Here is a 17,590-nt window from a genome sequence, read left to right as displayed (position 1 = left end):
CCACTTGTGGATTCAAGTGATGGCACCCCCACAGTCCTCCCCAACTAATCACCTCCGTAATGCCCTCACAGCAATCTCACCTTATATTCTTGAAAGATGAGCTCTCCATCCTGCGTGGATTTGCAGGGGCGCGTCGATTCCAGTTACTTCACTGGTTTGAAGGCTCGGGAGAGTTCCGGAGAGTATTGACTCTGAGGTTCCTGGTGAGGACCAGTAAGTATTAAGTTCATAGAGTTCAATATGTCCGATGTTCACTCTTGTTCCCCCCCTTCCTTTCTTGTCTTGCAGCTGGCTCGTGAAAAGATGCTCTTGTGGCAGCTGGTAGCGCTCAGGTAAGAGTCTGTATTACCCGGCGCTGTCCGGTAAATGTTGCACATGGAAAACGTGTTGTTTTGTCTCTCTTTACAGATGCGGCACGTGAAAATATGGAGAGTCACAAAAGGATGCCTCCGGTGGTAAATCAGGTAAGTATATGGTGGTAAGAATTATATTTGTTGGTTCCCTCGGCTCACCTTGTGGTTTTCTTTTGTCTCCTAGGTCCCGAAGTTCGGCGAAAAAATTGTGGAGGCAGCGCCGACCCGAAGGATGCTGTGAAGACTGGTGAGTATGGCGCGGCGCGGCGCTGCAGCTGGAGGTGCGGCGCATGCAGAAATGATGTTCTTTACAGGTCCGGAGACGAGATGGATCCAGAATCAGGTGTGGAATAGAAATAAGTTTGTTTTCTAACCTTGTCCCTTTCTTTCCTCTTTCTTTTAGGAGCTCCGAATTTGAGGCGGGCGTGCCAGAAGACTGGATGCAGGCTGCAGGCACAGTGAGCGTTACGCTGCTGGATGCAGAATAACGCGAAGCGTGTGTTGCTGGTCGGGCGTGGTTTAAATAGCCTCAAAAGTAGTCCCAGGTAAGAAGTCCCTAGAACCACACCCGAGTAAAAAATAGTCCCTGTAGAAAAATAGTCCCTTTCAGGCTTCATGTTGGATTGGAGTAATTTGCAGCATGGTCTGCCTGAGGTAAGTAATGATTATGAGCCTGGCGCCTTAGGCGCCAGGACTGATTTCTACTATGAGCCTGGCGCCTAATGCGCCAGGACTGAACCCAGATAGCCCCTAGCCGGGGCTGCTGAGGTTTTACTAAATGTCTAGATGCCTGCTCCCGGGGCTGATGGGCTTGGTCCGGATGCCTGGGGGTAGACATCATGACAGCTTTTTGTGAATGATCCTAATGTTCAAAATTGTAAAGACCTCACTCATGGTCCCAACCTCTTCTCCTTCTGAGAGATCTCAGAACAGGAGGTGTTATAAATCATAGACCAGATGAAGCTCACATCCTGTAAAGGCGACATCTTCCTGTCTACACTTTTCAAAGATTTTGCGACGATGCTGAACCCCTGGATCACAAAGTTCATCAATCGCTCCTTCATAGAGGCCTACGTACCAGAAGCTATCAAGGAAGCATGGATTACACCACTATTGAAAAAGGACAATCTTGACCCCCACTGGTTTTTGGTAATTACAGACCAATAAAAAATGTGCCCTTTATTTTAAAAATAATTGACAAGGTGGCATGTTCTCAGTACCAGACCTTTGTAGAGACACATAGGGCCTCATTACGAGTTGAACGCAAAGGGATTACCGGCACCGGTAAGGACGCCGGTGCCGGTAATCCCTTTGCGCCCTATTCCGTGTTCCCTTAGCAGGTCCCTTCCTTAACGCCTGGTCTGACCAGGTGTTAAGGACGGGAACCGTTAAGAGACTTTAGAGCTAATAACGGTACCGCAAATTGCGGTACCGTTATTAGCTACTTCCCCATTCCCATTGAGCCCTATGGGGGCTGAAATGGGAATGGGGAACGTTTTTTCCAATGGGGACTTAACGATCCCTCCAAGGTCGGAATGGACTGGTAAGTCCCCATTGAACCAGGTCGGACTCGGTACCGGTATGGGAGGTAGTCATGGCGCAAATAGCACCATGATTACCTCCATACTCGGAATGAGGCCCACGATATCCTGGCAAAGGAGAAATAGGCTTCTGGGTAAACCATGGAATGGAGAAGGCCTTGTTAGACTTGAAGACAAACATCTTGGAGATTATTGAGGATGGAAATGTTGCTCTGCTGCTTTTATTGGATCTATCGTCGGCTTTTGATCTGGTCGATCATGGCCTGTTAGCAGACAGATTAGAACATGTAGGTAGATGTTCCCCTATTGCGATATCTTGGCTTAAATCTTTTTTATGTCCCAGAATGGCATGTGTAGCTAAAGGAGTATCTCAGTCACAGAAGATACTCTTGTAACTTGCAGTGTTCCGCAGGGATCTTGCCTATCTCCCTTGCTGTTCAATATTTATGTTAAATGCTTATGCGATCTTTTGTAGTCCCTGGGTCTAAAATTCGCCAATTATGCAGATGACACCCAGATAGTTTTCAAGCTATCTGGGGTCTACGAGGAGGATGTAGCAAACGTCACCAGGGTCTTTGGGGCAATTCAGAAATGGATGGCCCTAAACTCCCTGGCATTAAATGACAAAAAATCAGATCTACTTATCCTCGGAACACCCCATAGACTAAAGAACTTACATTCACAATATAAAACCTTTTTGATTAATGGGAACTCTAACCCAGGGCCGGATTCACTAAAGACACTGGGAGTCTTTTTTTTACTCCCGCTCCTCCTTTCGAAAACATGTTTCCCATTTAAAATCTTTGTGCTCTTACTATGTGGCAGATCCGCCCCTATCTATCTGAATCCAACAGGGCCCTGATTGCGGCAGCTATAGTAAACACGAAGTTGGATTACTGTAACAGCCTTCTTCTTGGGAAACTGCAAGTACTTAAAAATGGTGCAGTTTGAGTTGTTTGCGGTCTTAAACGCAAAACCCATGTCTCAAAATATTGCAGGAAGCTGCATTGGCTTTCGATTCAACAGCGTATACATTTGAAAGGCACCGTTATGGTATTTAAATGCCTGATGGGCAAAGCTCCAGGCTGCCTTTCTTCCAGAGCGAAAGAATCTACCACTCGCCGGACACTACATTGGAATAACAAGATGTTGCTGGAACAACCACTCGTTGTCTTGAAAAAGCTTGGTGGAGCAAGCTTTAATGTCTGTGCCCCATCCCTCTGGAACTTGCTTCCCTTGGACATCAAGGGTTGTGTCGCCACTCATCAATTCAGGAAACGCTTAAAAACATTTCATTTTGATAGAAATTTGAACTGATATGCTTAAATACTATCTGGACAGACTCCCTGGTCCATCTTGTAGCTGCATTTGCAGCTTTCTCTCTGTTCTACGTCCATTTGTCATGTGAGCGCCCTGAGGCCTTCGGGGGTGTGAGCGCTATATAAAAAATATTTTAGCTAGTTAGAAAGCCACCGTTAAGACATCGAGAGCCAGAGGGTCATGGGCTGGAGGCTGCCAGGGCCAAAAGGAGGTTGGCAGTGAGAGGTGCGTGGAAAGGTGTGGAGGTGGAGTTTATTTGGTTTTGTTATGGGTTGCTTTCACCCTTCTGCCTTGCTACTCCTCGCAGTTCTGCTTTACTTTGACTTTTGTGTCCTTCCGTGAGGACTAGTGTTTGGTGGAGGTGGCAGCTTGCTTACTTGCTGCCAATTTCCCAACTGGGTACCGTTGAGCCCCCACTCCTCTTGGTGACTGCCAAGATACTTTGACAGTCCTTTTCTGCAAAAGATATTGTTGGGGTGTATATGCAGTGATAGCCCCACCCTATTTTGCCCATTTCATACTGAGAAGCTGAGGCAAAGCCTTTGGCGAAATCCAAAGGTAGGCAGCCTTGCAGCCTCTTATATTTACGAACCAAGTAAGAACTCCTTAGTTTGAGCCAAGGAAAACAACTTGAGCCCTGTGGTACTCTCACACTTTTGAGCTTCTGATGGATTTTTTTAAATTTATTGATTTATTTATTTGTTTTAGTTTTTACAAACTTTTACAAAACTTTTAAAAGAAAAAACAATTCATAGATTTAAAATCTTGTGAATCCATAATTTACAGTTTACAATTTGCAATTCACAATTAATTATTGTGCAGTACATAATAAATTTACAACATCAGTTCATTAATACAATCATAATAAAATTTTAGCAAATTTTATTCTATTTCGCACACCTGTTCTATAAATGCCAGAACTCTTATTCTCAAGAACATTGATTCTCCATGTAACATTTTTATCCATAAAAGGTCCTTCAGTAACCATACGTTATAGACAAAATCTTTAAAATACATTTCTCTTTTGATTGCTAACTCACGGCATTCGGACATAAAATGGCATAGAGTTTCCAGCTCACCCTTATCTTTGAAAAATCTACACGATCCGTCAACACCCAATTGTCTAGCCCTTATACTTTTTATTTCATTAGTCAACAACACGTTCCTACAAAATCTCATAAAACCAATTTTCATTTTTTTTACTAGGCAATTTCTTTAGATATTGCTCCATTTCATTGACTCCTTTCCCTGCAGTTAGTATTTGCGTATATAGCTTTGTGTTACAGATTATCAAACAAGTATTTTCCCAATCGTTCATTTTAAGTCTTTTCTTTACCATGTTAGGATTTTTCCCCAGTAATTCCATAATCACACCTACTTCTTGGAGTAGTACTTCACATTCAGATCTTAACTTTACTATACATCCATCAGTGTCATTCTCTCTGAGCTGGGAGTATAGAGTACTTTCCTTAGAAAATTCACATTTATTCATAAGACAGAGTTTCTTCTACTGAATCAAACTCACAAGTGATTGTATACCCAATTCGTATCTTCCCTGGCGCCCTTCCTGGGCCTCCCCGCCCGGCGGCGCAACGCGGTCGGGGCGCACTGAGGACAGTCCACCCCAGTCGACAGTCGCACCGGGAGCAGGGGGCCCTGTCGCCGCCCCGCCGACCCCCGAGAGGGGCCGGGACGTTTGCCGGAGAAGGGCACGGATTAGCTGGACTAAGCACTTATACACACTGCTGGTGCTAACTGGGCATGGTGGAAGGGGAGTGGGTAAGTTGGGGCTGGTCTGTTCTCCTCTCTCCCACCCCCATCTTGGAACCAGACTAAGACTCCCCATTTCCTTTATAAGCTATTTATATACTTTAAGTACCTTGGTCCCGGTCTCATCAGCTTGGTCATATTGATATAGAATGGTGGACCGAGATTTACAGAGGCTACAACTAAGGTTCAAGTGCTGCTTTGTAGTGAGATTGCCCAGATCTTGTACAGAGCCCTGTATCGCCTGAGGACCATGCTCCAGAACCAGACACTGTGATTACTGTAGGCCAATCTTAGGACCTCCTGTGGCCGATGGTGTTCAGGCAGTCTCGTGTAGCCATTGGTTTTGTTTTTTTCCCTGGCCCTGAGTATTTATAATACTAGGTCTTCGGGGCCAGGCACAGACCTAAAGATGTCACCTGGTTCATCAGTCCCGGGCAAGAGCACACTCATCCATTCCCCGGAGCAGAGACCACTCCAAGGGAGGCCATCCCACCATCCAAGACCAGCTTCTCTGGTGGGGCGTGCCAAGCAATCTGCAAATAAAAAGGGTTAATTCAGGAGATGGGCCACACCCTGAGTTCTTTGATAATTACCAGACACAGACACCAGAGTGAATTTTTATAGAGACCCCAACAGGGCCCCTCTTTATTAAACATACCCTTATTAGATCCTAAGATTCCCCTGGTGTGAGCTCCATCTAAACGGGGACCAGCTACGCCCACTCACCCTTCCTTGGAGGTGTCCCAGGGACCCTAAGGATGAGCGTGCCGCAACCAATCCCCTTCCTAAACTCAGGTACCAACCACATGGTGAGTGAGGCCAGAGGATGGCTTCTGTGGGTGGTCCCATCTTGAAATGTGGCCTTGGGCAGGCCGCCAACCTATGCCAACATCTCACGCCAGGGTGCCTCCCCTCCACCCCCTATTTAAACTAATGGCCATCTGATTTGTTCCTACTTAACAATTACCTTACTTAAATTCCCCTAATGCCCCAACTCCCTAACCTCCCCTTCTTAACATTTACCCTACTTAACAATGCAGAATTATACACATTACATATATATATATATATATATATATATATATATATATATATATATATATATTTATATATATATATATATATATATATATATATATATATATACACTACACATACTCAAAACCCCATGTCACAAAGGGGTGACTGCTGCAGACAGCCACCCCTTCACAGTACCTTTACGTCTGTCCAATGTGCAGGGCTGCTCCAGATGACACTGGCTGATGAACAGGGCCCTGCCCCACAGATGACGGATGAGGCCGGGCCCCCTCCTTTTCTTCCAGGGTGGCCCTGTCCACCTCATGGGGCCACCGCACATCTTGCACCCTTGTCATTGTCGTGAGCCGCCCCCTATGGACGGACCACCCACACTCACTGCTGTGGCCCGTGGTATATATATTAGCTGGGGGGGGGCCCACCGATATCACCCGCGCAACCCGCGGCCTCTTTTAAATCCATGGTTGGGCCTGTTGGCTGGGGGCCCTCCCGAAGTACTGTACGGCTCGGTCACCATTATCAGAACCAGCAGTGTCCTTGTCGCTATGGGGATGTTGCTGCGCTCATTGCAGAGTGTCAGGCCTCCTCCTCTTCAGCCAGGCTGCTCTGCTGGACAGCCTGGAGCTTTCTTCACCCGGGCCGCTCAACGGAGCGACCCGGTACTTACACATCGCCTCCTCTTCACCCTGGCGGCGGTCAACCCGGGGCTTCCGCTGCGCATCTCTGCAACCCTGCGGGCTGCTCCTGACGTACGCAGCCCAGGAGGATTTTTTAGTTAACAGACCCGCCTCGCTGGCCATGAGGCGAGCCTTTGGGGGCATGACTGGGCAGCCATTTCAGGGTCACCCCCCATACCCGGTCCTGGCCGGGCTGTTCTTGATGGGACCGTCGAGCCACTGCCACGTTGCCTGGGCCATAAATGTATCTGGAGCTTGTCCAGTCTGGCCCCAGGCGGGCCGACAGGCGCCAAAGCCCAGGGGGGGCGGAGCCGCTCCTGGCATAGCAGCTTGGCCCCCTACAAAGTCTCTGCAGGGCTCCCCATTGCGCTGCCTGGCGCTTTTCAATGGATTAAGGCCCCGGGGGGGCGCTCGAGGCAGTGACCCCCCCCCCAGGTAAATCTTTTTTCTCCCTATCTTCAACTGTTCTTTCAATTGTCCTCTTTTTTTAAATCCCTCAGGATTCTTTTCTTCTCTCCCCTGCCCTGTTTATTCTTGGGCAGTGGATTTCTTTTGTATTGTGCTGTCCTTTACTTCTAACATTCCATCTAGCCCCATGGTGGGATGGATGGTTTCTCCCAAACACATACATAAATAAAAGACCCACACACACTACACTTAAATAAAACCTTTGATTATTACACTGGTATCTGCGTCTTTTCTTTGTGTGTGTTCCCTCAGAGAGCCAGCATGTATCCCACTAGCTGTGCCCTATGGGGCCACGGGTTACACTAGTGTCAAAACCTATTAGCCAATCAGGCGTGCCTCGGTGAGTTGTAGTTTGCATGGATCCTTGCCTTTTATCTGCCTGGCAACTTTGCCTGGTAATTCCACTATGTCTAAAAGAAAAGCAAATCATGTTACATATTCAGTCCCATCTAAAAGAAACACACTGGGATCTTAAAGCCTCATTCATGAAATCAAAGTCTTTTTTATTCAATATCAGGGAAAATGTGCAATCTCCTTAAGCCAAAAACAAACTGGAGACCGGCAACATTACAAATAACATCAGCCCTCGTCCTGCCTTTCATATAACTATGGAGATTTTACCAGGGCCGTCACGAGAGGGGTTGGGGGGGGACAGGAGGGTAAAACTACCTCGCCCGAGTAGAAGACAGTACAGTCAGGGCCAGCGTTGGGTGTGTGCAGTATGTGCGGCTGTACTTGGGCCCGTGCTGAGGGTACCGTTGACTCCCTTTGTTTCAGAAACCTGCAGGCTATAGCGTGAGCCGTGTCCGTGTCAGCTTTGGAAGATTCAGTGCAACAAACAATCAATGACACACTTGCCTGAGTGTGAGTTTTAATAATTTTGACCAAGCCTTGCTTTCTTATCTGTGTTGCTCCAGATCCCGCCTCTGCAGGGTTGGTCAGATTTCACTATTGCCAATACACCCCAGACTGGAATGCCGACCTCGGCAAAAATTTCAGCCCACCAACTGTTGTGGATTTGAAACTATTGCTGTGCATGGTTGGTGACTTGCAACTATTGGCTTTTTCCATGTGCTACCTTACAAAACCAACTGCAAACTGTATGGCTTTCTACCCAGTTTTTTAAAGAAAGTGTTGTAAAATGCACCATTTTAACCCAATGTTTCAAACATTTTCTTGGAAGTGTAGTAATTAGTGTTGGCTCAGTGTGGAATTCTATACCCATAGAATTCCACACTCGCTTCTTACCTCTTGTTTACTTCTGCCGGTGTTCGGTGTTCCATGGGCAGCAGTTGGTTATTTGTGCTCAGAGGTGATCCGCATGCTGAGTGCGGCTAGGCTCAGGCTGGTTACCAATAAAGGTGCATACTCCTTCCAGTGTGTGTGTTCTCCTTTACAACACTGGCGATGAGGGTAACCAGCCTGTCACCCACGCCGCCATTCCGGTTGCCTAGCAGCTGCCTGTTGCCCTCCAGCATCGTCCCGTTGGCTCCTGGGGCAGTCGTCCTGTTCCCCCCTCAACGGAGTGCCTGCTAGGAAGGACGGACGGTCCTCCGCCAATGCCGTCCGCGTTGTGCAGCACAATGAGCAGCCGTTAAGAAGGAGGGGCTCCATCCGCCCACGGCTGTGCTGCAACCAGTGATCGTCGGCTGCCACGCACGCCTCCGGCCCTCGACCTCCTTCCCGGTTCCTGGGTCCTTCCAGCACGTCGGCATTGGCAGCCGACGTGACTGCTGGCCTGCGCTCCCTGGCGAGGTCGAGCGCGGGCCCTCAGCATCCAGAGCTGGAAACTGGAGATTCAAGGTGAGAGAGGAAGGGCCCCCTGGTTTCTGCGACGTTGCGCTTCAGCTGGGGGGCCACCAGGGGGGAGTGTAATGAGACATAGACGTCTCCGCACGTTACTGCCGTTCCGTTTTCAGGAGAGGAGCCTCGTATGAGCTGGCGGTGAAGGACAGACCAGCCATCCAATCCTCACCCTGCTTATGGTTGGGGGCGTTCTTCCCTGGCTGGTTCAGAAGATTAACCCTTGCCTGCTCTAGGTGGGTTGCAGTGAACTTTGGAACTGTCAACTCACGGATTATTGTAGTAGCAGACGTAAGAGGTCACAGTGACATTTACAGAGTGAGGAGCTACTTTCAGAGAACTTTCGAACTGTCAGCTCACGCATTTTGGTGATAGCAGTCATAATAGGCCACAGTGACATCTGCAAAGGAGGAGCTACTCGTAGTGGATTTTCCAGGCATCACCATTCAACATAATAATGCACGCCCTCCCCCTGCATTCTTGCCCAGCCAGCAATTGCGTGGGACCTGTGGGTAGACACCTTCAAGGTGTATCTCAGGGCGGCGGGGGGTGCAAGGTTCACCGATGACGAAAAGGAAGCAGCATTACTCAATTGTCTAGGGACCGAAGGTCTCAGGATTTTTAGACATTTACCAGGCCCCGATGTGCTTGCTCCCCGCGTGGAAGGTTCTGAAAGTGGTGATGCCGTACAAGAAGTGGTGCTTGCGTATGAAACGGCTTTGGGCAAGTTGGAGGCGCGTTTCGGCAAAAGGGCAAATATTGTACTTGAGAGATACCACTTCTTTTCAAGAGCTCAATGGTCCTCTGAGGGTATCGACGCCTACGTGACGGCTCCACGCACTTTAATAGCAACATGCAAGTTCACTGGTACTATTGATGAGTACATTCGCGATCAGTTTATGATGCGAACATGCAATGTACGTGTCAGGGAGAGACTGTGGATAGAAAAGGATCCTCCTCTAGAGAAGGTCATCGAGATTTCGCGGGCTATTGAGGAATCTAGGAGGAGTGTGAGGGAGATGTCTGATAAAGGGGAAGCTGTGTACGCTGTGTTTCCCCGCAGAACTACAGACACCAAGGGAAAAAACAAGGAGAACAAAGGAATATCCTCTTCGAAGGAACTGTGCAGAAGATGTGGTTGCCGTGGTCATGTGGCAGGGGCAAAGGAATGTCCAGCTACCAATGTGGACTGTAGGAGATGCAAAGCTAAGGGCCATTTTGTGCGCATGTGCAGGAGTTCTGCGAACAGTAGAGAAACAGTGAGAATGATGGACGCAATTAATGATGATGAGGATGTGACAGTGGTGGGATTCATGGGTTGTTCTGACAGGGAAAATGGGGGTGTGTCTGAGGGGTCATTGTTGAGTGTGTGATGTTGCAAGAAGAGGGCTTGGGCGACGCTCATGGTCAATGGTACTCCTATGGAGATGATGGTAGACACGGGGTCCCTGTATACCATGATATCCCCCGAACTCTATACGTCCAAGTTTCAGAAGAAAGTGTCTGATTTGTGTCCTTCCGATATAAGTCCCTGTGCCTATGGGCGCGTGTCCATTAAAGTAATAGGGTTCGAGTGGACCAATATAGAATTTGAGGGTCGCATCACCAATGGAAAACTGTATGTAGCTCACAAAGGTGACCCCGTCGTTGGTTGGGATGAGCAAGCTGCCTTGGAGTTAGTAATCAGACCAGGGAAGGCAGTTCCCGTGATGAGTGTGAGTGACAACCAAGATGTTGCGGAAGGCGTAGCAGACCTTACCGCAGAGATCCTTGAAACTATATTTCCTTTAGTTTTCACGTCCAAGTTGGGCAAATTGAAGGGTTTTACACATAAGATAGTCCTGAAGAGAGGCTCTGTTCCCAGTGTTCATAAGGTCAGGAGGGTTTCCTATTATGGCTCGGGATGCTTTGAAGGATGAGCTTGCCAAACTCAAGGAGTCAGGGGTCATAGAGGAGGTGGAGTTTTCGGAATGGTTGGCCCCAGTGTTTTTGGCACGTAAGGGGAATGGGAGCATGAGGATGTGCGTAGATCTCAGGGATCTTAATTCCAGCATATGGGTTGACAGACATCCCCTTCCCAATATCAACGAAATGCTCTCCTTGGTGGGTGGAGCTTCCTGTTTCTCCACTTTTGATCTTTCTTCAGCCTATCATCAGATAGACTTACATGTTGACTCCCGTCCCCTCACGTCCTTTGTTACCCCTTTTGGTGCATTTCGTTTTTTGCAGGATGCCTTTCGGCTTAGCGTCTGCGTCAGCTGTATTTCACAGGGGGATGCAGAAACTCTTTGTTGGCATTCAAGGGGTGGAATATTTTCAAGATGACATTCTGGTGTGTGGGAGGACTCGTGTTGAGCATGATGGAATGGTTCTTAAAGTCATGAAAGTGTTGGAGGCCAGTGGCCTCAGGGTCAAGCTTAGCAAGTGTAAAGTGGGGGTACCCAGCGTTACCTATCTGGGACACACTTTGGATGTCAAGGGTATTCATCCCAAGGTGAGTTGGTGAAGGCGTTGAGTGAGGCACCGTCCCCAGCCAGCAAAGATCAGTTGAGGTCATTCATGGGGCTCGCGGAGTATTACAGCAGGTTTGTACCTTCTTATGCCGATAAAACGGTTAACATGAGGTCGTTGCTTAGGAAAGGTGTGCATTTCGCGTGGTCTGACCAATGCCAAGGTGAATTTATCAAGTTGAAGAGAGAGAGTGAACAGGCTCCATCTTTGAGTTCCTTTTCACTGTGTAAGAAGACTTTTCTTACTGTTGACGCAAGTGACCATGGCATAGGTGCCGTGTTGGAGCAGAGAGTCGAGGGTGAGCTTCGGCCCATTGCCTTTGCATCTAGGGTGCTCAGGGACGCAGAGAGTGAGTATGCGGTCATAGAGAGGGAAGCTCTCGCTGCAGTGTGGGCTTCTAAATACTTTAGGACTTTTCTGTGGGGAATTGAGTATACTCTTTGCACAGATCACAAGCCTTTAGTGCATGTGTTGACAACGAAAGGCATGTCTCATGCGTCTTCAAGGATCATGAGATGGATGGCCGATATGGCGGAGTTTAATTTTAAGGTTGAGTATGTCCCGGGCACAGAAAATGCATTTGCTGATGGTTTGTCACGTTTTCCGAGTTCCAATGGTGCTGACGAAGTTCAAGAGGTGGTAGGGGATGACTGCACTTTGGTGGCTGGTGTGGGGTCTACTGTATCTGAATCTCTGTGGTGCGAAGAATGTGCCCGCGATTCCACATTGATTGATATCAGGGCGGCACTCAAGAGTGGGGTGTTGAGTGCAGAGTTGTCCAAGTTGTATGGGCATGTTTGGCAGGAATTGTCTGAGGGTCCGTGGGGTGTAGCCCGAGGTTTGAGATTGGTTCCCCCTGATTCTCTTAAAGGGAAACTTGTTGAGTTGGCTCATGAGGGGCATTTGGGCAGGTCCATGACTAAGAGAAGGCTGAGGCAGGACTATTGGTGGCCCAGGATGGATGCCGATGTGGAGGTGGTGGTGAAAGATTGTGCGGCATGTTCGGTCAGTGATAAAACCAAAGTTTCCACTTCCCAACCTGTTTATCCGGTTGAGGTGCCCCGTGAGGTGTGGTCCAAGGTGGCTCTCAACATCATGGGGCCTATTGACTCGTTGGGGGGGGGGGGGTTGAGATTCATATTGGATATGGTGAATTATACCTCCAGGTGGGTAGAGGCAACTGCTTTGTCTACCGTGACGTCCGAGAAGGTTGCAGAATTCATGTCAACCGTGTTTGACCGGGAGGGTGTACCTGCTGGTGTAGTGACTGATAATGGGGCTCAGTTTGTGTCTGATTTCATGCGTAAATTCCTAGATGATCTTGGCATACGGCATCATAAGGTCGCGTTGTATAATCCCCAAGCTAACGGTCTTGTAGAACGCATGAATCGTTTTATAAAGGGTGCCATCCAGTTGGCCCTTGCCAATGGTCTTCCGTGGGCCAGTGTTGTTTCTGAGTCGCTCAAAGCTTACAGACTGACTCCTTTGATCGCCACAGGCCATTCACCATTTGAATTGATGCGTGGAATGAGACCCGGTTCCAAATTGAGAGTCCCTGCGCTGGGTGGCAGTGTTCAATCCCAGGTCGATATCAGGTTGTCTTGGACAGTGTGCGCCGTAAGCAAGGGCGGTTTTTGCAGGGGCAACTCGCTGGCAGGAAGCCGTTGCCGGTCAAAGTTGGGGATTGGGTGCAGATTAGGAACCCGAGGTTTGTGGCCAAAGGGCACAGCAAGTATATGCAACCACGTTTGGTTGTCAAATGTGGTCATGGTTATGTGAAGCTCGATGACGGCTCTAGGTGGAGTCTCAGGCGTGTGGTGGTAGTGGATCAAGACAAAGTGTTGCAGGGCAGGGATCTGTCTGGGGATTCTAGGTGCACTGGTGGGGATGTTGAGGTGGGGTTTGAGTGTCCCTTGGGGCAGCCATCTGTTGGTGCTGCCACTGATACTCAAGCTGTGTTGCAGCCTACGGCGCATGGAATCTGTGGGGATGTTCAGGGTAAGGACGTGCCTTCCATTCCTGTTCCTGTTACCATCTCTGATGTCACCGGTGACGTAGGGAATGAGGGCGTTGCAGAATTTCTGTCCACTCTTACTCCAGGTTCGGTTGAGAGCGCTGCTCCCTCTGTCAGAGAAAGAAGGCTTCCTTCCAAGTACAATGATTTTGTCTTGGGGGCCATGCGTCAATAGTTTGTCCACTGTACCATTGGGAGCTTTCCTGTGTTTCTGTGGCCATGTTGGCCCCCATTCCTTATTTTCCTTATTTTTCCTATTTTCCTTTCCTCTATCTTGGTTGGGTTGTGTGGCTGGTGTGAATGCATTTCCGTGCATGTGTGTGTGTGTGTGTGTGTATGTCAGTGAGTGTGTGGGAAGTGTCTGTTGTTGAGTAAAGGGGGGAGATGTGTAGTAATTAGTGTTGGCTCAGTGTGGAATTCTATACTCGCAGAATTCCACACTCGCTTCTTACCTCTTGTTTACTTCTGCCGGTGTTCGGTGTTCCATGGGCAGCAGTTGGTGATTTGTGCTCAGAGGTGATCCACAGGCTGAGTGCTTCTAGGCTCAGGCTGGTTACCAATAAAGGTGCATACTCCTTCCAGTGTGTGTGTTCTCCTTTACAACAAACCCCTCCCAAGCACCCCTTTGGTTTGGGCTCCCTAACTAGCCTCCACTGTACATGTCACTGTGTATGATGTGTGTTTTAATGCACGTCCAGTGGCAGGGTGCCCCTTAATGCTGGTGCCTCGCACAACACGCAGGCATGGCATTTTATAGATATATTTATGCATATGATACAAAGGTTAGTCTGGCATAAACCTTTCTTCAGTAGAGAAACCTAACTTTGCTGTAGTTGATTCGCAGTTGTTGGAATAAACCATATTTTGGTTCCTCCACACAACAACTCAAGGGGATATTTCTCATGTCTCCTGTTTGCGGCGGTGCTGCTGCTGGCCCAATGCAAATAATTGTAAGGGGGTCTCACCAAATCCTTGGCCCTGGGCCTCACCACACCCTGTGACAGCCCTGGATTTTACCACCTAGTATGTTTGAACAACATAGGCCACCAAATCAGGAAGTAGGCTGTTAATTTCAGGTGACTGTGAGCGCTCACCATGACAGTCACCCTAACGTTCTCTGTAGTAACACATTCTCTATTCTAGCAGATTTGGACGAGGCAGATAATCCAAATGAGCACTCAAGTAGTTTGGTTGCTCCGTTTGGGGGGGTGGGAGGGGTGGGGAGTAGGAAGCAGAACAACTAAAGGTCTTGTGAAACTATGGGACCACACGCATCCTGACAGGGAGGAATTTTGTGACTCTGGTAACTATAAATGATAGGTGTACACGAATTGACTGTGATGGGGGTGTTTCTGTGATGTGTGGGGGGAGTGTGCAAATTGCAGCCTGCTGAGAGGTACTATTAGTACAGTAGAACATGATTTTAAAGCAGTAATCGGCCTGGTTGCAATTGTGTGCCAAGCTCAAAGGGAAGCTGTTAGTGTGGTAAAGGAAGGGCTTCTTCCACCTGTTGTGGTATTGTCTCCACCCACAATATCTGTTGACCGAGCAAAGGCCATCCAGGGGACTAAAATCTAATTCTCCCAAAGCAAGAATATACTTTTAACTGGCCCCAATAGGGAACCTGTTAAAGAAAAAAGGGCAAGTGTTTTGGAGAACAAATACTACTACCCAACTGCATGGAGCAAGTACATTAGGAAGAGGTATACCAACTCACAAGGGTGGGATATGGTTTGATTGATCGTATGCTCTGCGCCATGTGATCCCTAGTGGCGGTTTATAACCTTATGCTGGGCAACATAGGAAATGTACTATCTATATAACAAAGTCCCTAAGCTTCCATTGGATGTAAGAGAGGGAAGAGAGGCCCTGCAAAATGAGAGCATACCCTGGCTGAGGCATAAGAAAGGATGCTGTTCAGTCATACGGTCATATATTATGGAAGTAACAAGGCTACCTGATAGCACAGATAGCAATTGGGATCATTCCAAATTACCTTTGCCTATGAATATCTAGCAGACAGATTTTTGGCTTTTGAGTACAGAACTTTGCCTGCAAAAGGCTTCCTGATACAACTTCGCTAATATCCCCTCCTCTCCCAAACAGAAGGGCATCCTTGGTCATAATAAACCAACTACAGAGAAGCCCAATGTACCCGACACTGACAATTGGTTAAATGTGATTTTTAACAAATCACAAAACCACTAATTAATTTTTAACAGACCAAAAACATCTAAACAAAAAAAGAATAACCCATTTTTTTTTTGGTTTTGCTGAGTTATACTTTTTCCCCACCTCCAAAACTACTATTTCCATTCCCAACTACATATATAAAGTTTTAAAAAATGTGTTCTTTTTGTTTTAAATGTTTTGGGTTCATTAACAATTCCATTCGTTTTGTATTAGTTAAAAACACTGCATACCCTGAAAATTGTGCTAATTAAAAAATGGTGCATAGTTATAACTCAGACCGACAGTGTGCACCATGCCCTGATCGTACCAATAGCTTCAGGAATTGTGGCTTGCCACATAGGCTTTTCCCTGACCCCATGGGCACTTCTGATATTGTATAACTTTAATGGAATATCCAGGGGCTACAGAACAAACTAGATGACACGGAATAACCTGGTAGGTTTTAAACTATTTAGCATCCCAGCCTATAGGGGGTCTATGGGCAAACAAAAGGGCAGGGCCTGTTGAGCTGGGTAAAGAGTTCACTATATGTTAAATGCACCTAGGTTGATGTGGAATCCCTGGGTACATGGGCAGTAACAGTTAAACTCCCTGTTAACTTAAGCCTCCTACTTATTAATGTCTATCTGAGACCCAAGCAAAAATCAATGGACAAATTTGAAAGTAAACTGTTGTCACTGGTTGACAATAATAAAAAATATTTAGGATATCATTTTGGCCCTAGGTGATCTCAACATGCAATTGGAAGCCTCTGTAGTCTCAGAAGGCTTAATAACAGAGGATGATGAAATCCGGGGGATTCCCTCCCTCTTTGCCAGCCCCCTACACATCCCTTATTGTATGTGCAAAGGTTTGCTTCACTAATGTATTCGGTAGGAATAAGGGCTTTTAATGGTAGTATCTTGAGTGAAGTCCCTGAATGTCTGACCTACTGAGCAAACTGTAAATCCTCTTTCATTGATTTATACTTTAGTCGATATATCTGCTTGGCTGTATGTCTGCAGCTTTAGGGTGGAGTTCGAGTGAAAATGATCCCCTTCTATGTACACTAATCAATCCATATAATAAAGTGTAAGGGAAAATAGTGTAGGGTCAATTAAAAGGGTTCAAGGGTCTATCTTGAAGAAAGAACAGGACATACCACTACTATACAATGGTTTGTTACCTATGTTATCTAATTACTCAAATACCTTCTTGCCACCTAACCTCACACGATCTGCCAATTTGTCCCGTAATGACAAGCGATCAACTATGAAAAATATAACCTGGTATTATGAAGATTAGAGCGGCTAAAAAGGCTCTTCTAGGGCAAGCGTAAACGACTTTGGGGAGGGACAACCATATTGTAACCATATTAAGGATGGCTTATAAAGAATTGTTATCCAAAGAAGAGGAGTTTTCTAAGCAGGCGTGGCATAATTTAAATATGGCTTTGCAGTCAAAAAAAAAAAGATTGATAGAAGCTAGTAAAGAGGGTTGCTAGGGAGGATGTGATATTACATATGCTATCAATATTGACATTTCTGAACAGCAGTGTCTTGATTACTATGGTACTTTATATAGTGAGCTTACACCAGATGAAACATCTGCCAGTTCTAACTCCTTAGAGGCAGGCGTGAAAGTGGAGCATTTCAACCCCTTTTCATCATTAAAGGTGACGTCGGCCTTGATTGCACCAAAAGCAGGGCAGCCGCCCGGGCCGGACTTCATACCAGTTGACATCTTTAAAGAAAAGTCTACCATGTGGACCCCTTTCCTTAAAACATTTTGTAATGACTTGTTAACAGTGAATACTGTACCACATGGCTGGCAACGGGCTATTTTGGTCCCAATTCACAAAAAGGAGCATGTAATCGACACAAAATTATCAGCCTATCTCGTTGGATGATTGTTGGATCATCTAGG

The 17,590-nt window shown here is 47.1% G+C and overlaps 1 protein-coding gene across 1 annotated transcript in view; it reads left to right on the top strand.

Moving 5' to 3' along the window:
• Positions 1 to 17,590, top strand: part of LOC138503196 (uncharacterized) — a 144,727-nt gene that overhangs the window by 31,388 nt on the left and 95,749 nt on the right. Inside the window, exons 4-6 of the mRNA XM_069622797.1 lie at positions 538 to 600; positions 757 to 811; positions 11,197 to 11,461. Coding sequence (XP_069478898.1) covers positions 538 to 600; positions 757 to 811; positions 11,197 to 11,461 — 383 coding nt within the window. The remainder of the gene's footprint in view (positions 1 to 537; positions 601 to 756; positions 812 to 11,196; positions 11,462 to 17,590) is intronic.

The sequence above is a fragment of the Ambystoma mexicanum genome, chromosome 1p (genome assembly GCF_040938575.1).
Source record: "Ambystoma mexicanum isolate Mex_15411 chromosome 1p, UKY_AmexF1_1, whole genome shotgun sequence".
NCBI classification, from domain to species: domain Eukaryota; kingdom Metazoa; phylum Chordata; class Amphibia; order Caudata; family Ambystomatidae; genus Ambystoma; species Ambystoma mexicanum.
This window is presented reverse-complemented; position numbering and strand designations above follow the sequence as displayed.